General features: G+C 38.6%; 1 protein-coding gene across 7 annotated transcripts in view; it reads left to right on the plus strand.

Moving 5' to 3' along the window:
* RRN3 (RRN3 homolog, RNA polymerase I transcription factor) overlaps positions 1–20,743 on the plus strand; it is a 28,420-nt gene that overhangs the window by 4,370 nt on the left and 3,307 nt on the right. For 3 of the 7 annotated variants that reach the window (XM_060123071.1, XM_060123073.1, XM_060123072.1), the window contains exons 4-16: positions 3,776–3,865; positions 3,978–4,107; positions 4,501–4,560; positions 4,909–4,972; positions 5,729–5,798; positions 8,317–8,415; positions 10,411–10,503; positions 11,506–11,644; positions 12,847–12,977; positions 14,764–14,894; positions 15,848–16,032; positions 17,160–17,268; positions 19,809–19,961. In XM_060123071.1, the coding sequence (XP_059979054.1) occupies positions 3,776–3,865; positions 3,978–4,107; positions 4,501–4,560; positions 4,909–4,972; positions 5,729–5,798; positions 8,317–8,415; positions 10,411–10,503; positions 11,506–11,644; positions 12,847–12,977; positions 14,764–14,894; positions 15,848–16,032; positions 17,160–17,268; positions 19,809–19,961 (1,454 nt within the window). Of the gene's footprint in view, positions 1–3,566; positions 3,640–3,775; positions 3,866–3,977; positions 4,108–4,500; positions 4,561–4,908; positions 4,973–5,728; positions 5,799–8,316; positions 8,416–10,410; positions 10,504–11,505; positions 11,645–12,846; positions 12,978–14,763; positions 14,895–15,847; positions 16,033–17,159; positions 17,269–19,808; positions 19,962–20,111; positions 20,266–20,743 lie in introns of those variants that run through there. The other 4 variants (XR_009535285.1, XR_009535284.1, XR_009535286.1 and 1 more) reach the window with 3 other exon arrangements.

Consider the following 20,743-nt stretch of genomic DNA (forward strand, 5'->3'; position numbering starts at 1 on the left):
ATCATTTTCTTGACAGGTTCTTCTTAAATTTGGCATTGATTGGATTTCCAATCTTAACCCTTTCCTCACTTTACAGATTCATCCTGTGTGTTTTCCTTATGCCCTCATGGCTTTGAAATTTATCTGTGTCCTGATAACTTCCAGATTTGCATCTATAGCTCAGATTGCTCTTGTGGACTCCAGACCTGTTTCTTTCTTTCTTTTTTTTTAAATCTTAAAATTTTTACTTAATTTAATTTATTTTTTATCAAAGTATAGTTGAATTACAATGCTGTACAGATGTCTTAACTGCCAGCCCACAGGTGTTACAAGTGCCCTGAACTTAGCATTCTCTCTCTCCCAAACCCACGTCTGCAGCTTTCTTTATGTGCTTAAATGATTTATTGCTTATCTCTGTCTCAGCCTAAGTCATCTCTAAAGCACATTCTAAACATGTCATTGCCCTACTTCATGCCCACTGAAGAATAAAGGACCAGCTTCTTAGCATGGTCTGCAACAAATTTTCAGTGTTCAGTCCCACTAGATACTTTATTTCTTAAATTTGCCATTTCTGTTCATCTTTAGGGCTTTGCATGTGCCTTTTTTTTTCTGGCTGTAAGAGGTCCTCTGTATCTACTTTGTTTGCTACCTATTTGAGCATGGGCTCTGGTTACGTAGCCTCCCTCCCTTACTGGCTTTATGACTGAGGGCAAGTTACTGCATTTCAGTGCCTCAGTATCCCCAGCTATAAAATGGGAACCAATGGTAGTACCTATCTCATGGAGCGGTTGTAAGGATTAAATGAGTTAATATATGTTAAAGTCTTAGAATAATGCCTTGCACATAGTTAGTCTTATATTAGTGTTTATTATTATTATTACTGTAATTATAAAACTCCTACTCTTTGAGACCCAACTGCAATATCATCTTCGCCAATGAACTTTCTCAGGTTCTGTCTAAGCACATGGTTGTTCATTCAGTCCATACCCTACACTGCCAGCAGATCTTTCTAATTGTAAATTTGGCTTACAAGGACTTCACTGATTTGTCTGGCCCCTCTTTGCTCCCCAGATTTATCTGTTGGCTTGCTTGCTCACGATATAGTCCAGCCATACTGAACTACTTTTGGTTTTCTGAAGACATGCTTTTACCTCTGTAAAGTATAGAGCCCCCAAGAATACTGACTCTGTTTAAAGACAATGGAAGCATCACTTCTTTAGAGCTTTCTTTAAAGACCTGTGCATTCTTCCACAGGTACGAAGAACCACATTCTTTGTGATCTGCTGTATTTTATATCAGCACATCTCCTTGGGATTTTGACAGACCAAGAATCACATCATTTGTGGCCACATTAGTTCAGAGGAGTGTTCAGAGGATAATTTGTTTCTAATAATAGTTCAGTACTAAAGCACCAAAGTCTCTGACTGGTTTACTTTAAAGAGTGGAGCAGTTTAAATGTTGTCCTTATAATTTTGTTGTACTTGTTTTAGTGGGAAAGTGACAGGATAGAGCCAACTTATTTTTATTTGTGTGTAACTTAGCTTGTCTTCTCTGTTTCAGGCCTTGTTATCCTTAATGACCGTGGACATTATGAAGTTACTGTAGTGCAAATGAGTTGCGACTTACTTTATTTTATTACCAGGTTACTTAGGGTTCATCGGTAAATAGTCAGTGTCATTGAGGTTTGTCACATAGATAATGCATAGGAAGCACTCACTGGTGAACCGGTGGGGAAAACGTGGGGAGCTTCTTCATGTGGGGCAAGGCATTGTGGGAAAGTGGGCAGAGCGTTGATCTAGGCGGACAGGTGTTTTTTTTTTAAACATCCTATTGGAGTATAATTGCTTTACAATGGTGTGTTAGTTTCTGCTTTATAACAAAGTGAATCATCTATACATATACATACATCCCCATATCTCCTCCCTCTTGCATCTCCCTCCCATCCTCCCTATCCCACCTCTCTAGGTGATCACAAAGCACTGAGCTGATCTCCTTGTGCTGTACGGCTGCTTCCCACTAGCTATCTGTTTTATATTTGATAGTGTATATATGTCTATGCCACTCTCTCACTTTGTCCCAGCTTACCCTTTCCCCCTCCCCGTGTCCTCAAGTCCATTCTCTACGTCTGTGTCTTTATTCCTGTAGGCGGTCAGGTTTGAACCTAGTTTTTTACTGGTTTGGTTGGGCAAATTGCTTATTAATCTTTCTTAGGCTCAGTTGCCTCAACTGTAAAATGGGAATAACAGTAATCCATTTGCAGCATTGTTAGGATTCGGAAAAGGTATATACGTGCGGTGTTGAGCACCGTGCCTGGCACATGGTGTGTTCTCACTAAATGACACTCCCTATAAGTAGTCTGTTGCTGTAGGTCCAGCCCTGTCTGCTAATAGTTTATCACTGCAGGTTCAACACTGTCTGTTTGTAGTCTGTTGCTAAAGGTACAACACCGTATGTCTCTTTCCCCTACTGAGTCTTAGTCAGCATTAACCATTTTCTTTCAAAAATTAGGGCCTTTTTTTTTTTCTTTTTCTTTTTTGGCTGTGCTGCCCAGCTTGCGGGGTCTTAGTTTCCCAACCAGGGATTGAATCCGCACCCTCAGCAGTGAAAGCCACTGGACCACCAGGGAATTCCCCAAAATTAGGGGCTTTAATTTTTTTCTTGTGTATGCTGTATATATGCATGAATACAAACAGTATCTTTATTAAATATAACTGATATCTTATTCTCTACATGGCTTTTTTTTTTTTTTTTTTTTTTTTTTTGCGGTACGCGGGCCTCCCACTGCTGCGGCCTCTCCCGTTGCGGAACACAGGCTCCGGACGCGCAGGCTCAGCGGCCATGGCTCACGGGCCCAGCCGCTCCGCGGCACGTGGGATCCTTCCGGACCGGGGCACGAACCCATGTCCCCTGCATCGGCAGGCGGACTCTCAACCACTGCGCCACCAGGGAAGCCCTACATGGCTTTTTTGTATTGCTATTTAGATTTTCCCATGTCACTAAAAGTGTTATGAATAGTAATTTTATTGTCTGAAAAATATTTAATGGAGTAGTGGAACCATCATTTATATAGAACACATTTTAATTCATTTAAACCCATTTGAAGGTTGGGTTAAGAAAAAGTTACATTTATTGATGACTCTAGTTAATCAGCTTAGATGAATGTTGTCAACATGCTTGCAGGTCAGCATGAGTATAGAGGAAGTAGAGGTACCTGTTGGTCCTTGTGATCTTAGAATATTTGAATCTGTTACAATTCTTTAGTTTAAAGAAGTCCCAGGTGTCAGCATTTGAGGTGTTCTCACTTTTCTAGGGCAAACAAAAGTGATTAGAATTAAGTATTGCATTTGATTCTTTTTCCTGTATATCAGTTATTATATTACTTTAAAAAAAAAGGAAAATTTATTGTAACATCTTTTTCCATTTTGATACAAACTAAGAAGTTTTCACCCCAACTTTGGCTTAAGTCCAAGTTTGTGACCTTTTTTTCCCTCAATTTAAATTTTTTTTTTTTTGATGTGGACGGTTTTTTCTTTAAGTCTTCATTGAATTTGTTACAATGTTGCTTCTGTTTTATGTTTTGGTTTTTTGGCCACGAGCAATGTGGGATCTTAGCTCCCTGACTAGGGATCGAACCCGAACCCACACGCCCTGCATCGTAAGGTAAAGTCTTAATTACTGGACCACCAGGAAAGTCCCTAAATATTGTTGATAGATGATCAATGCCAGATAGATATCATTTCTCTGTTATTTGAGAGAATTTGTGATTTTGAACGTACTTTTCTTTGTTTAACTTAAGGATGACCAGATCATTAACTGGCTGCTGGAATTCCGTTCCTCCATCATGTACTTGACAAAAGACTTTGAGCAGCTTATTAATATTCTGTTGGTAAGTTCGCCATTTATTTCATCAACTATTATGTGTAATTCAGTACTTCGAAAATAGTATATATTGTATCAGTAAAATGTTCCTTTTGTCTTTCTCTCTCTCCCACCTCTAGAGGTTGCGGTGGTTAAATAGAAGTCAGACAGTGGTGGAGGAATATTTAGCTTTCCTTGGTAATCTTGTATCAGCACAGACTGTCTTCCTTAGACCATGTCTCAGCATGATTGCTTCTCATTTTGTACCTCGTAAGTGACTGCTCTTTGCTTGTTTTGATTTTTATTTTTTTAAATATCTCTATTAAAAAGTTACCTTCCCACTATATTTTGGAGATTATGCCACCATGGAAGATTCCAGGATGCTTATTGGCAGCAGTTCTGGTACATGTCTGTCCCCTATAATGACCTCTGTGGAAGTGTCTAGATTCATTTGTTGCTATGATTTTTATGGATTGTAATTTGCTTTAGTGAGCTTCTGACGAAGTCTTGGAACTCAGGGATTTTTAGCTACTTAAACCTCCTGCCCCCATTGTAAATTTTATTGTATTAAGTTTGGACAATGGAAAAATCACTCTTTTATGTAGCTGTTGATTGTTTAGATCAATATTAGAAGAATAACATATTTCCTTTTTTCTTCAAAAGCCCGAGTGGTCACTAAGGAAGGTGACATAGATGTTTCGGATTCTGATGACGAAGATGATAGTAAGTATAAAGAGGATTAAAGCAAAGACTGCCTCCCGTGTCTTAGTGAATGCATGCTGAATGCTGAAGTATCCTGGCACCTCCAGGACTTAATCTAATACGTAGACTGCAACAAAAGGCAACCTTCGATGGAATCGTTTTGTTATATTTAATGTTAATGTGCAATCAGTTGCCCTTAATGGCATTATTTATAGTCTTCGTTGATAGTCGGTCATGGAGAAAACTCTTGAAATTATTATTTTGCTGACACATGATTCAGTTTTGGTTAGCAGGCATTTTTAGACTTAGGTAGATAATTGTTCAGTTTTCAGTTTTATCATGCTCATACTCTCCCTTTTCACCTTGTAGATCTTCCTGCAAATTTTGACACATGTCACAGAGCCTTACAAATAATAGCAAGATATGTCCCATCGTGAGTATACTTTGGTTACTTATTTTGAATTGTGGTGTTTAAGTCTCAAGAAAATTATGATTGGTTAGTAGAAAATTGTAAAATGTTCATAGCATCAAAACTGAAGTTATATGCTGCATATGTTTTGTATCCTGTTGATATCAGATCACATTCTACAAAAAATGGCATTTCAGTTCTCTATTCATTGTCTTTAACTATTTTTCAAAACTTGTATGCAAATTCTCCCCTCCAGCTTTTTATGGTGGTTAGAATTTTGCTTTTATCTTCAACAGACACGATATCCAAAACTTTTCAGTGAGAAGCCCCTGCGTTTGTGCCATGCCATATGAATAAAAATTAGTTCTAAGAAAATCTTTTAAGGTGTGTAGGTTTCTTTTGGAGGGGTGAACTTCAAATTCCCCCAGTAAGTTTAGCAAATAAGCCAACTTTAAAAAGTCCAAGTTGATAATTTTTTCTCCTTTTTAAAATAATATATATGTGCAGTGATTTTAAACTGAAGCTCTTCATTAAACTTTTGTGGAAAAAAGGATCCCCCCTTTAATTTGCTGTTGATATCAAACTTAATAGAAGCTTATTTTTCCCCAAGTTGTTACCGATTTTCTCTGAAGCCATGCATTTATTTTCAGTTCCAATTCCTTGAAATAGGAGCTACTGTTTGCCTCCTGTATCTATATTTGCTCTTATAATGGAAATGTTAGCCTTCTAAGGAAGTCCAGTTAACATGGATTGGTTGCATGTTTTTTCTTTTTAAAATAGAACACCATGGTTTCTTATGCCGATACTGGTGGAAAAATTTCCGTTTGTTCGAAAATCAGAGAGAACATTGGTAAGAAATCTTTTCATGGGGGAAACTAATGGAAAAGTTGTTTTTTGTTATGTAGTTTTAGCTGAGTTTACGTTTTTTTCTTAAAAGTTGTTTTGTCTGCTGAATTTTAAACTCAAGGCTAAGAATTTGACTCAGATTCCTTTCTTAGCAACCAACTGACTGAGGGTTCTCAGTGCCTTTTCTCTTATTCCTACGTGCAAGTCAAAGGCAGAGTCCATTTCAGAAATATCTAAATAGGCTTAATGCTTACACAGATGGGAATTACTAGAAGATAATAGTTCATTTAATACCAATTATAAACATGCTTTATTTGAACATGAAGGCAGAGCCTTCTATAGATGAAGTCTTATGTTTTTTGTGTAATATTTAGATCATCTGCCTAACTTTCAATAGTGGTTCCCTTTTAAGCATAGATTATTTTTTCCTAAATAATGTATTACAGGTATTAAATAAGGAGTTAATAACTTTTGCTGCTATTTGTGATGGTGTGCTTCAAGTGGAGTATTACAAATTCTGTATCTCTTATGAACATAGTTGCAAAAATTCCCAACAAAATACTAGAAAATTGAACCTAACAACATATGAAAGGAATTATGCACCATGATCAAATGAAATTTATCCTAGGAATGCAAGGTTGATTTAATACCTCAAAACCAATTAGTATACTGTATCAGAATAAATGATAAATACCACATGGTCATCTCAATGGATGGAAAAACACCAAAACCCTTTTATGACAAAAATAGAAGGGAACTTTCTCAACCTGATAAAAGGCATCTATGAAAAATTCACAGCTAACTTTATACTCAATAGTGAAAGACTGAAGGCTTTCCCCTAAGATAAGGAACAAAACAAGGATGTCCACCTTTGCCATTTCTGGTCAGTATTAGCCAGGTGAGTTAAGCAACAAAAAGAAAAAGGCATCCAGATTGGAAAGGAAGAAGTAAAACTATCTCTATTTGCAGATGACATGATCTTACATATAGAAAAATCCTAAGGAATCCACAAAAACAGTAGAGGTAATAAATGAGTTCAGTATAGTCACAGAATATAAGATTAATGTATAAAAACTTGTTGTACAGGACAGTGGGGAAAAGAATAGTCTTTTCAACAGTTGGTCTGGGACCAGAGTATGTTCACATGCAAAGAATGAAACAGGATTTATTACACCATATACAAAATTGAACTCAAAGTGGATAAAACTCTTAGAAAATAGATGAAAATATTTGTGACCTTGGATTAGACAACCATTTCTAGATATACCACAAGCAGCCGTAGAAGTAGTTAAATTGGATTTCATCAAAATTAAAAACTGTTGTGCTTCATAGTACACCTTTAAGAAAATGAAAAGACGACTTAAAATGGGGAAATACTTGCAAATGGTGTATCGGATAAAGGCCTTGTATCTAGAGTATATAAATAACTCTTACTGACTCAATAATGAAAAGTCATATAACCCAATTTAAAAATGGACAAAGGGTCTGAATAGGTGTTTCTCCAAAATAGTTATACAAATGGCTAATGAGCACATGAGAAACTCAGCATCATTAGCCATTAGGGAAATGCAAGTCAAAACCATGAGATATTGTTTCTTACCAACTAGGATGGCTGTACTCAAAAAGATAGATAACAGCACGTGTTGGCAAGGATGTGGAGAAACCAGAACCCCCCTACCCTGCTGGTGGGAATGTAAAATGGTAAATGGTGCAGCTACTTTGGAAAACAGTCTTACAGTTCCTCAAAAACGTTAAATGTAGAATTGCCATATGACCTAGCATTTCCACTGCTATATACCCAAGAGAAGTAAAATACCCAAGAGAAGTAATATACCCAAGAGAAGTAAAAATATATGTCCACCTGAAAACTTTTACATGAATATTCAAGGCAGCATTATTCATAGTAGCCAAAATATGGAAACCAAATGTTTAGCAGCTTATGAATAAACAGAATGTGCTATGTTTATACATTGTAATATTATTCAGCAATAAAAAAAGAATAGTTTACTTGCTACAACATGAATGGACCTTGAAAACATTATGCTAAAACACCACATGTTGTAAGATTCCACTTATATGGAATGTCTATACTAGGCAAATTCATAGAGAGAGAAAGTAGACCAGTGGTTACCTAGGGCTGAGAGGAGGTACATTATTAGAAGATACAAGGTTTTTTTTTAGGGTGATGAAAATGTTCTAAAATTGATTATGGTGATGGTTACACAACTCTGTGAATATACTAAAAACTATTGAATTGTACACTTTATAAATAGGTGAATTTTATATGAATTATATCTCAACAAACCTGCTTTAAAAACACTGTAGAAGTATACAAATCACAAACTTAATTTACTGGGGGTAATTAAATTATACTAGTATTGTGTATATAAACAGTGTTGTTTCTATGTTGCTTGATAGTCTTTTCTGTTTGAATAGTTGAAACTAAAGATTGTGTAATGTTTTGGTTGCATAATTATGAAACATTTATTCTCTGTTGAAATGTTCATCTTTTTATGTTTTAGGAGTGTTATGTTCATAACTTACTAAGGATTAGTGTGTATTTTCCGACCTTGAGACATGAAATTCTGGAGCTTGTTATTGAAAAGCTGCTCAAGTTGGACGTAAGTATTGGGTAATCTGTTTTTCTCTTTGATTTTTATTTATTAAATAGTGTTATAGTATTTGTTACAATCATAATATTTGAAACAGTAGTAGCAACAATGGAAAAAAATCCACAGTTCCACCTTTGATTCATTTCTTTGAACATTTCTTGAACATTTCTTTGAGCATTGATGTGCTGGTGTTTATAGACAGTCCCATCTCTCATGGTTGGGGAACAAGGCATTAATTAAATAGTCACATAAATGGAAAAGTACAGTTGTGGTAAATGCTGTGAATGGAACACATGCGTTATGAGCTAGAAAACCTGATGTAGTCAGAAGAAGTTGGAAATGCATACCTAAGGAAGTTATTTTGGGATTCTTTATACTTTTTTTAGAGGCTTGCAATAAGCTGCAGTGGGAATGAGAAAGTGACGGATTCTGGTGACATGGGGAGGAAAGGTCCTTGAGACTGTATTGGAAGTAGGGGAGTAGAAGGTAAGGGAAAGGAACCCTTCAAAGGTAGCTCCCTGTGGAATGAAAGTTTGGTGTTGCGGTAACAGTAATAAGAAACGTTAGGAGGAAGTTGCAGGATGATGAGTTCCATTTTGGATGGATTGAGGTGCAGGTGGGGAGCTAGATGGAGAATATTCACCAAGCAGTTGTAGCTGCAGGTAGGGGACTGGGAATGAGGCCAGTAGGAGAGAGGAAGTGAGATCGGAAATGAGAGGAAAACCAAGAGTCTGGATACCCAGGGAGGATCTGGAGGGAGGAAGGCTTTAGTAGGCAGCATGAGACTTTAAAAAAAAAATTTTATTTATTTATTTATTTATTTATCATTATTTATTTATTTTTGCCTGCGTCGCGTCTTAGTTGGCAGCATGCGGGATCTTTGTTGCGGCATGCGGTATCTTTTGTTGCGACGCATGGACTTCTCTCTAGTTGTGGTGTGCGGGTTTTCTCTCTCTAGGGATGTACGGGTGTTCTCTATATAGTTGTGGCGCGCAGTTCCAGAGTGCGTGGGCTCTGTAGTTTGCAGAATGCAGGCTCTCTAGTTGTGGCACACAGGCTCAGTTGCCCCGTGACATGTGGGATCTTAGTTCCCTGACCAGGGATCGAACCCACGTCCCCTGCATTGGAAGGCGGATTCTTTACCATTGGACCACCAGGGAAGTGCCCTATTGCTGAGCTTTTTAAGGACGATGAGAAAAGCAAAGTCCTTGGGTTTGGTGTTTAGGATGTAGTCTATTGCTGGAGGGAGCATGGATGGTTAGGAAGTGGGGCTGCTAGAGACCTGGTGAGGGTTTGTGGTGTAAAGAGGGGATGAGGCGGGGTGAGAGACATATTTCAGGGTTGGGGAGACTTGAGGTTTGTGGACTAAGGAAATAGGAGTTGATGGGAAGAACATTGATTCTGTAGGAGGTCTAGGAAGGGCTGGAGGTTGGGTGGGCTGGCACATTGCTCACTTGGAGTTAAACCTCTCTGGTCAACTGCATAAATATATTCTTATGGAACATTTTAGAGTATACTTAGGAAGAAGGTCATTTATAGACAGTTGAAAAGGCATGATTTGAGTGGTATGTTAAACAAGATATCTGAAGGGTTATATAGCCAAATAAATATTCATTAATTCAAATTGATTGCATTTAATAATTTTCTCCTCAGTTGATTGATGATATGCTTCTTATACACCATGCGTGTGTCTTGTGCATAGTTAGAGTTGGAATAAACGTTGAGTTTGTTGAAGCTATCTGTTTTAGACCAACATAGCACAGTTCATATTAATTTTATGTACATATGTAGTACAGGGAGCTTAATTTATAATCTTGTAAATTTCTCCATGACCCAGACCCATTTATAGGTTTGCATTGTGATTGTTTATTGAGTTACAGTGCTATATAGGGTGCTAATATGGACATCTTTAAAGCATGTGTATCAGATGAATTTCAAGTCCCTGAATAATGTAGTTATATTTTAAATGCTTTTATTCTTTTTTTTTTCTTTGTTGTAATGTAGGTGAATGCATCCCGGCAGGATATTGAAGATGCTGAGGAAACAGCAACTCAGACTAGTAGTGGAACAGATGCCACAGAAGGGCTCTTTAATATGGTCAGCGTTTATTAATGAAATCAGACATACGCAGTTCACAGTCCCAGAGGGTGGGAAGAAACAGCTAATGGCTTCTCACCTTTTTCAAGGCTTTGAATTAAAACAGTAGTTCAGCAAACTTGAAAATGATTTTTTAAATGAGTAGTTTGCTTTTTTGTTGCTTATTGACTAGTAGAGCTTATTTCCAAGGCTTTGAATTTGGGTTTGGTGAAGTATGTTTCATTTTTATTCTTCTGTTTGTTCTTTGTTTTTTGTAAACCACATATTGTTTGTGAAAGAGTGATAAATGGAAAAGCATACCAATGTAACTTCTGTGTTTTACAAATTGTATACCTTAATGCAGTGCTTCTCTACCTGGGGCAGTGTCTTCAGTTGGGTTCACCGGGAGGAAAGCCTGAGGTGGGGATTCAGGTGCCCTTGGGACAAAGGGTGTGAGGAAGCTGGAAAAGGCAGGGGAAGGAACTAAGTGAGAGTTCGGTCTCAGTTGGAAAGCAGCTCCAGCCTGATCCCCCGCAGAAGCTCTGGAGCGTGAGTAGCAGGATAGAGTTAGTCCTACCTTGAGACCAGAGAGATGGCCTCCTGTGACCTCATGTCAGTCAGTTCTGATGGGGCGGGAATGGGAGCAGCAAGGGCATTTCTCTGGAGAAGGGGGGCAGCTGTGAGCTGTCAGCAGCCAATACTCATAGCAGCTCGGGGATGGGCGCCCTGTCCTGGGAAGGGAAACCTGGCACCAACAGTGGGTGCCAGGAGCTGGGGGAAATCTGTGATGTTTGCATGGCCACACTGTAAATGGGTGTCTAAATGAGAATCAGAGGCTGAATCTGTGCTTTCATTTTGAATTCCACGGGTGGTTCTGATTCACACCTCTGTTTGAGAGCCCCTGCCTGGAAAGGTCTTTGTGTATTTTCTTTTATCTTTTAAAGGAAACGATTACCTCAGAATGTTCTCACTAAACTACTTTTACTGAGGCATTTCATGTTAGTTTTTACTTTACTTTCAAAGGACGAAGATGAAGAAACTGACCATGAAACAAAGGCCGATCCAGGAATGCTTGATCAGATGGTCCATCCTGTAGCTGAACGCCTGGACATCCTGCTGTCTTTACTTTTGTCCTACATTAAGGATGTCTGCTATGTAGATGGTAACAACCTGTAGTAGTCACAGTAACCGCTGCTTTGTTGAACACCTACAATGCACTGTGCTGGGTATTTTTCATACTTTAGTACTGATAGAAATCCTGTCAAAAAATCACTGTTTTGAGTATGAGGAGGAGAAGGTTTAGAGAGATTGTTACTTGCCAACGTGACATAGCTTGAGAATAGTGGGACTGGGATTCAGGCTTAGTTATGTTTGTCTTCAAAGCCCTTGATGATATTTTCACCGATTACTGTATTGAAAGCTTATATATGGAGTTTGGACAGTTTTAGGTGGACCTCAAGTTCAAGACATTTAAGAAATGGTATAGTAGACGTTGATACATGGTACTTGGTGTTCCGTATTGAATTTAGAGAGTCTAGGTACTTTGGTTTTGCCAGGTGTTGGTACTGTAGTGAACAAATTGATATGCTTCTTGCCCTTACAGAATTTTTAGTCTAGAGGCTTTGCCTCATAATAGGACTGCCATTCAGTCCTATTATTAGGACTTGAATCTGAATTAATATGTTACTACTCTAACTTTTTTGCTGTTATAAAAATAATACATATTGATTAGAGAAAATTTGGAGAATACAGGAAAGGATTTACAGAGTTTATACAGCCACATTCTTACTATTTGGAGAACCATTATTCGCATTTTTTTTTTCTTTTCTGTTTGTATGGGTATATGTGTTTTTCTCGGTGAATTTGGGGATCACACTATATGTAGTATTTTATAATCTTCCCTTTTCACCTCTTGTGAACATTTTCTCATACCATTCACTGTTCTTCTAAAACAGTTATATGGATTTAACTGGTTTCTTATTTTTTTTCTCCCCCTGCTTTTTTTGCCATTATAAATAACAGTATAATGAACATCCTTGTATATATATTGTCAATTATTTGCTTGTGATAAATTTCTAGCAGTAGAATTACTGGATCAGAGGGCTTCTGCTTCTAAATGGCAGTTTTACAATGTGTGGCATCACAGTAGTGTGTATGAGATGAGAGCCTGCTTCCTTGCTAGTGCTGGGTTATTGTAATTAAAAAGGGAACTCTGTACAAAATAAAGATGGCATTCCCCACCCCCCGTAGCTTAATAGATGATGTATGTCTTAATGGTGTTTGCTTTTTACAAATTTGGTAAATGAAACTGGTAGCTTGAAAATAATGTCTTTATAAAACTGAAATGCCAAATTTTCTTCGTAGGTAAGCTTGATAACAACAAAACAAAGGATTTATATCGAGATCTCATAACCATCTTTGACAAACTCCTGTTGCCCACCCATGCCTCTTGCCATGTGCAGTTTTTCATGTTTTACCTCTGTAGCTTTAAATTGGTGAGTATGTCATTCACATTATTGTAGCTTATTTTATTCTTTCCCAGAATTTCCCCTTAAAAAGTGGGGGGTGGAGGGAGGTGTGGAATAGAGACCATGAGGTATTTCTTTGTCTTGAGCTCATTTTACTTAGTGCCCCTGATGAAATAACAAGCCCTTTTTCAACCCGTGGAAAGAGCAGAGGGCATTGCTGCTGCCTGTCAGCTTAAGCTGAGTGCTCTGAAAATGTCATCCTGCATTTGGTCCACTAGGTGGTGCCCTTCCCTTTAATTCAAGCTTTTATTAAAATCTCATAAGGGATATTTAACTGTTTATTTTCTTTATTCTCTTTCAGTTGATCTTAACTAGCCCAAACTAAATTTTTAATCTAGGATTTAAAAACTTTGTTTTTCTATTTTGAGAACAAAGCAAAACAAAAGAACACAGGACTCTTCTTTGCAACTGTTTTGTAGCTTCCTAGAATAGTCCAGGAGAGTTGGTCATGGATAGAAAGGTTAAACTCAATCTGCCCCAAAGCATGTGTTAGTGGCTTTTGAAAAGAGCTATTTGGGAGAAGTTGGAGGTTGCATCCTTTGTTGAAAAGAAGCAAATTGGTCTGTTTTTTTCCTACCATTAGCATAATTAGTCAAATGCCAACTATACTTTATTTATTTTAAAATATTTATTTATTTATTTTGGCTGCACCAGGTCTTCATTGCAGCATGCAGGATCCTTTAGTTGCGGCATGTGGTCTCATATTTGGGGCATGTGTGTGGGATCTGGTTCTCTGACCAGGGATCGAACTCGGGCCGCCTGCATTGGGAGCTCAGGGTCTTACCTACTGGACCACTAGGGAAGTCCCACCGACTATACTTTAGTCTCTATTTCTGGTTAAGTTTGATATGTGCAGTCTGAAAGGTACTGCAGAAGGGGTTCCCACGTGAGCGTGGTTAATCATTGGTTTCCAATTATGGCTAAATATCAGAATCACTTACATAGCTTTATTTATTTGTTTTTTTTTTGGCTGCGCCACTTAGCTTTTGGGATCTTAGCTCCCTGACCAGGGATAGAACCTGGGCCCTGGCAGTGATAGCACCGAATCCTAACTACTGGACCACCAGAGAATTTCCTAACAGAGCTAACAGAGTTTTGGTGGATCCCAAAGCCCTGTCACAAATTTGTAGGGTTCCAAAGCCCTGAAACTGTAGGGTTGATTTTTTTTTTTGGCTGTGTTGGGTCTTGGTTGCTGGGCGTGGGCTTTCTCTAGTTGCAGTGAGCGGGGGCTACTCTTTGTTGCGGTGCATGGGCTTCTGATTGCGATGGCTTCTCTTGTTGCAGAGTACAGGCTCTAGGCGTGCAGGCTTCAGTAGTTGTGGCACACAGGCTCAGTAGTTGTGACTTACGAGCTCTAGAGCTCAGGCTCAGTAGTTGTGGCGCACAGGCTTAGTTGCTCTGTGGCATGTGGGATCTTCTTGGACCAGGGCTCGAACCTGTGTCCCCTGCATTGGCAGGTGGATTCTTAACCCCTGCTCCACCAGGGAAGCCCCTATAGGGTCGATTTTGATGCTTAGCTAGTTTTGGGATCCATTGAATTATTTAATGCTGTGGAACACCTTTTGTTTTTAATAGTATTATCTCAAGATGTTTTAAAAATAAGAACCATGATAACGTATTCATTATTTATCTAGCAGTATAACTGAGATACTAGAACTTTACCATATTGGTGAGTTAAAAATCTTAGGATTCGGATCGCCAGAATATCTTAAGCGTTAAAAAAAGATGAGACCAACACCTTCTCTTTTTATAGGGATTTGCAGAAGCATTTTTGGAACATCTGTGGAAAAAATTGCAGGATCCAAATAATCCTGCTATCATCAGGCAAGCTGCTGCAAATTATATTGGAAGCTTTTTGGCAAGAGCTAAATTTGTTCCTCTTATGTAAGTAACCTAATTTTCCAAGTGCTTTTCATATCATCCTTTAAAAAGTGTAGTATTGTCTCAAGTCAGAGAAATATCTGCCTTATTTTTTTGGTCTGTCTTTAAAGTGAAAAAATCTGTTCTCCCACTCTATTCAAGAAGTTTATATTTCTGAGAGGCAATTTCAGAATAAAATGTCTCCTTTCAAAATGTAAAACCTCACATGAAAAGCTTTTGTAATCTGTTCTGTATGGTTGCACTTGAATATGAAGATCCATTTGTCTTCATGGATGGTGTACAGTGTTGTATACTGTTTTGATTCTTTTTATAGGTTTGTCATTTTTCATTTGCATTCCGAATCAATTGTATCTGTTAAAGCTGAAGAAAAAAATCCTTTTAAAGGTAATAAATCTATTTAGGAGGCCAGCTCTGGGCCTGTTTCTTCTACTTATCCATGAAGATATCTTTGGACAAGGATGCTATTTAAAAACCCTTTCCTGATAGCTGAAAGCTATCTGGCTGTTCTGTCCTAAATTGTTGACCATGGGATTTCATCAGAACCCCTTAGGGAATGGTGAGGTCAACTGGACTGTCTTTCTCTTGTAAGATGTGGGTAAACATGCCCTGCTCTTTGGCCATATTCCCCCAAGAGGGCTGGGAGGCCATTGGAGAAGCCCTTCTGAGTTGATGAGGAGAAACTGTTCTCCAGCTCTTGGGACTTCAGGCATTCTTAGGGGCCTGCCTGTTGTTCCTAGGAGGTCCATGTGCTTGAGCTTGTAACCGGAAGGCTGTCTTTCCACCTGCCTACCATTTTCTTTCCTTTCTTTGCTTCTCCTCTGTGCCCATGGGTGATAGATACAGAAGCCAATGGACAGACTTTTCTTAGTTTGTAAGGAGAGGCAATTGTGTGTTCTTATGTCATTCTAGTTTTTTATGAAGCAAGTGAAGTTGACTTGAATTTTTCTTTTCTCTAGTACTGTAAAATCATGCCTCGATCTTTTGGTTAAGTGGCTGCACGTATACCTTAATAACCAGGATTCAGGAACAAAGGCATTTTGTGACGTTGCTCTCCACGGACCATTTTATTCAGCCTGCCAAGCTGTGTTCTACACTTTTGTTTTTAGACACAGGCAGCTTTTAAGTGGAAACCTGAAGGAAGGTCAGTGATGTGGGGTTGATGGATATGAACTGGAATTTCCTTTTAAGCCCCACTTCTAAAAAGATGTGGGGCTTAAAAATAGTTGTATGAACTCTAGTAGGACAGGGTTTTATCACAAGATAAGTAAAATCACTGCTTTTCTTTGTATAAATAAATGGTAAGCGTCTTGGTTAAAGAGGACCTATTTTATATGGGAACATATGTATAACTGATTCACTTTGTTATAAAGCAGAAACTAACACACCATTGTAAAGCAATTATACTCCAATAAAGATATTAAAAAAAAAAGAGGACCTATTTCTTGTAAGCCATTACATTATGCCATTTTTAGTAATTTTTATCAAAATATACATCAAAGAATCTCCTAACAAAAGACACTTAGGCACAAGTTGGTTTGCTTGCCTCTTAGAATAAGTGTGGTGTCTTTCTTTTTAACATAGGAGAGAAGTATATTTATTGGTTCCAAGACAGTAGTATCTACCTAATTTTTCCTTCTACCTCCATAATTTTTTGTAAACAAACAAACAAAACCCTGAAATACAAACAACTAATGCACACTTGAAAAACATGCTCAACTTTACTGATAACTTAAGACATGTAAGTCTCTCTTGGTTTTGTTGGCTGTCACATTTGACAGATTTTGTGTGTGTGTGTGTGTGTACATATGGAATTCAAGAAGGAGAAATTCCATATTGTATAATCATTACCTCTAAGGAATGGAGAATCACTGTGTTGTCTCAGCTTTTTAATGATTCCATGATTGTTAGCAGAAATCATCACACAGTCTTTGTTTCCCTCTATACGCTCAGCATGTGCTGAGGTTGCTTATATCTGAGTTCCAAATTGTCCTGTAAGGTTATTGCCCACTGGAAATGTATGTTTACTTCCTGAATCTTTAAAAGAATAAACTCTTTTCTTTAGAAAAGTTGGTTTGGTCATAAATACATATGGTTGAGCCTAGTGATATTCTTTGGGCTCTACACTGCGTGACTGTCTACATGGACCTTTAAAGCATTTGTGCAAATACCTCTTTTAAATTTGTTTTTTTTACTGTATAAAATAATAAGTGCTGCTTGGACTATTGTGTTTGTATCTTTTTAAAAAAATATTTTGTTTTTTAATCAAAGGTTTGAGGTACCTTCAAAGTCTAAATTTTGAACGGATAGTGATGAGTCAGCTAAATCCTCTGAAGATTTGCCTGCCCTCGGTAGTTAACTTTTTTGCTGCAATCACAAAGTAAGTTATTTATGCTCTATTTGTGGAAGTTATTTCAAAGTGAATTTATGTTAGTATTATAAAATTCCATTAAATTTCTGTGGAATTATTTAACAAAATTAATAGCAAAAAACATTTAAAAACCAATAACCCAGTACTTGTGGAAAGCACTGCATTGAAGGTATTGTTTTTATACTTTGGTTGCACTGGAAATTGCTACTACTTTTTAATCTGAGGACGATAATTCAGCAGAAGCTTAGGCACTTTGAAATAAGTAAGGCAGCTAGCAAGCTGAGAGGTACAAACCACAGATGTTTATTAGAGTGACTCTCATAATGGTAATAAAAATAGACTGGACATGAGATAAACATCCAACAATAGGAAATTGGTTCATTGAGGGCCTTGTGGCTACAGCTGATGTGAGTAGCATTTATTGTGTGCCCAGCACAGTTCTGATAAGCACTCTGCATAGAACTCACTTAATCCTCACACAATCCTATGACTGTATTATTAATCCCTATTTATAAATGGCGAGAAGGGGGACACAGAGAGATTGAATGACTTGTGTGGAGTCATGGCTAGACTGTGGCAGAGCTAAGGTTTGAATGCCGGCAGGCCGGCTCCTTCTTAAGCATTCACTGAATTATTTTGCTTCACGTAGCAAGTGAATTGGAGACCTTGGGTATCTTATCCTGATATTGAGGGCAGGATCATAGCTTAAAATCTTTAACAGATTGAGCTATTAGGAGATAAGAATAATTTCTGCCTCCCTCAGTCCCCTTTAGACATCTTGTTGCTCTCATTCAGCAGGCTTATTTTTCCTTTGCTGGCCATCTAGTTCAAGGTATTCTCTCTCCCTCAGATCTCAAAAATGGTAGTAAAGAATTAAGATAAGAAACCAATAAGCAACAGTGTCCAGTGGGTGGACGTTTCCAGCACATCGCGGGAAGATAGGAAGCAGCTGGAAGAGTAGAACGGATGGAGCAAAGCAGAGGCAGCTGCCCGTAGAATATTCATGGGGTGGGAGTAGAGGGCTGCAGTTGAGGAGCAGACTGGCCAGAGAGGCTCTAGATCTGGGGTTTGGGGTTAGCATGGACGTTAGGAGTAAGACGTGAGGCTGAGAGCAAGAGGTCGAAATAAAGGTCTGTGTCAAGGAATTTATGTATCATTCTGTAGCTACTGCTTCTGCTATATTGACTCATAGCTGTATTTTGATTTCGACTGCTGCGTAATGTTCTCATAATTTTAAAACATCGATTCTTTGTTGGGATTTAAGCTGTCTTCCTTTTTCAGTGTGGGTGCATGGTTGTGTGTGTGTCCTGGTACACAGGCACATACTTCTTGTCACCCAGAAGTGCAGTTGCTGGGTTGTAGGAGGTGCACATCTTCACTTCTACCGAATATTGCGAAGTACTCCAGTGTGGTTTGGCCATTTAACACCAAGAGTCAAATGTGATCCTTGGCTAATGGAACAGAAATGAACATATGGTGCTTAAAATAGCAGTAGTGACCTAAGAGCCTGAGAACAGATACCTGAATGAATACCGTGGGAGGGAGGGTGGGAGGGGGAGCGTTGGCAAAGGTGAGCTAAATCTTCCTCTCAAAGAAGTGGCCCAGTGAGTGATTTTTGAAGTTCCTAAGTCATAACCACCAGGGAGTTTGACAACATATGGTCCTGTTGGGCTTTGTTGTTGTTGTTTTTAAAATTAATTAATTAATTAATTTTTGGCTACGCTGGGTCTTCGTTGCTGTGCATGGGCTTTCTCTAGTTGCGGCAAGCGGGGGCTACTCTTCGCTGCAGTGCGAGGGCTTGTCGTTGCAGCGGCTTCTCCTGTTGCGGAGCACGGGCTCTAGGCGCATGGGCTTCAGTAGTTGTGGCTCACGGGCTTAGTTGCTCCGCAGCATGTGGGATCTTCCCGGACCAGGGCTCGAACCCATGTCCCCTGCATTGGTAGGTGGATTCTTAACCACTGCGCCACCAGGGAAGTCCTGGTCCTATTGGTTCTTATCGCAAGTTTTTCTGTCCATTTAACTGTGTTCACTCACTATGCCTTTTCTTTTCTTTAGCATTTTCTGAGGTTGTGATTCAGTAAACCCCATGGCTCTCCCTTAGTACCCTCCTTAATATCTTCAACAGCCAAGTGTCTCCACCAACAACCCATATCTCCTCTCAGTGAATCCTGAATCCCTTTTTCACCAACCCACTAATTCTTACAAACAGTAAAAAATAAGTAAATACAGCTACATAATTCTGTAAACTAAAAGAATTACCGTGAATGCATTAATTTTTAGTGAGTTCTGCCTAATTAGTAATCTAAGCCCACTCTCATATTCTTAAAGTGATAGCACATATTCTTTCTCCTTCGCTAACTTGTAAATAGTAGGCCCAGAGGACTGTACCCTAAAAGCATTACTTTCTACTTTATGTTATTTTTTTTTTGTAGTTGTTATGTTCAATAAGATCTATATAGTCGGGGTAGTTGTCACACATGAACGGGCGTGTCCATGCAGAGTAATTCCAACACATTAATGCCTCTGTCTGTGTTGGTTTTATTCCACAGCAAATACCAGCTTGTTTTCTGCTACACCCTCATTGAGAGGAACAACCGCCAGATGCTGCCAGTTATCAGAAACACTGCTGGGGGGGACTCAGTGCAAACCTGCACGAACCCACTTGACACTTTCTTCCCCTTCGATCCTTGTGTACTGAAGAGGTAGGTACACTTAGACAGTCGACCTTTCGATGGTGAATTTAAATGCAGTGTGTATGTGCCTTTACCAGGATCGGGATTTGGGATTTCTTTGTGGTGAGTGACCCTTCTGGTCGTTGATAGGGTCTCGTGGTCTCCTTGCGTGTTTTCCAGGCCCAGTGTGGAGAAGCCTGTTCAAGGCTGCTGAGGGTCGTGGCACACGAGGGCTTGCAGGTCTCTCCTTCAGTAGGAGCCCAGATTGACACCAAGAGGTTTTTGTTTTTCTTGAAACCTGTTGGTTTAAAAATACAAGAGGCTGGGGATAGAGGTACCTGGATAGGGAGGATGCTGCCTTTTCTTGGCTCATAAATTTCTGCCAAATGACTTGTTCCTTCTTCTAGAGACCACATCCCATACTGTTGCACAGGATAAGCAAATGCCAAGTGATTTATCTGGATGGGTAGTTCTGGAAAACCCCCAGGCCAGTCTTAACTTCAAATGTATATATATATATATATATATATATATATATATATATATATATATAAGGAAGCACGATTTCTGCTTATGACAGTTTGTAACTAACAACACAATGATTTGGGATTATCTGGTCCCCCAAGTCTTGGTTGACTGAAACCAGATTGGTCTTTTTACCCAGATTTATTTTTAGTAAATGACTATAGGAATATTAAAAAGGAATTTCCAGAATAATATAATTTCACCTTCATTTGGACATATTATAACTCACTGTTAATCTTTGCAAAGTTGAGAAGGAATTTCACTTGAAAATGAAAAGTTGAGAAACA

The sequence above is a fragment of the Lagenorhynchus albirostris genome, chromosome 15 (assembly GCF_949774975.1).
Source record: "Lagenorhynchus albirostris chromosome 15, mLagAlb1.1, whole genome shotgun sequence".
NCBI lineage: Eukaryota > Metazoa > Chordata > Mammalia > Artiodactyla > Delphinidae > Lagenorhynchus > Lagenorhynchus albirostris.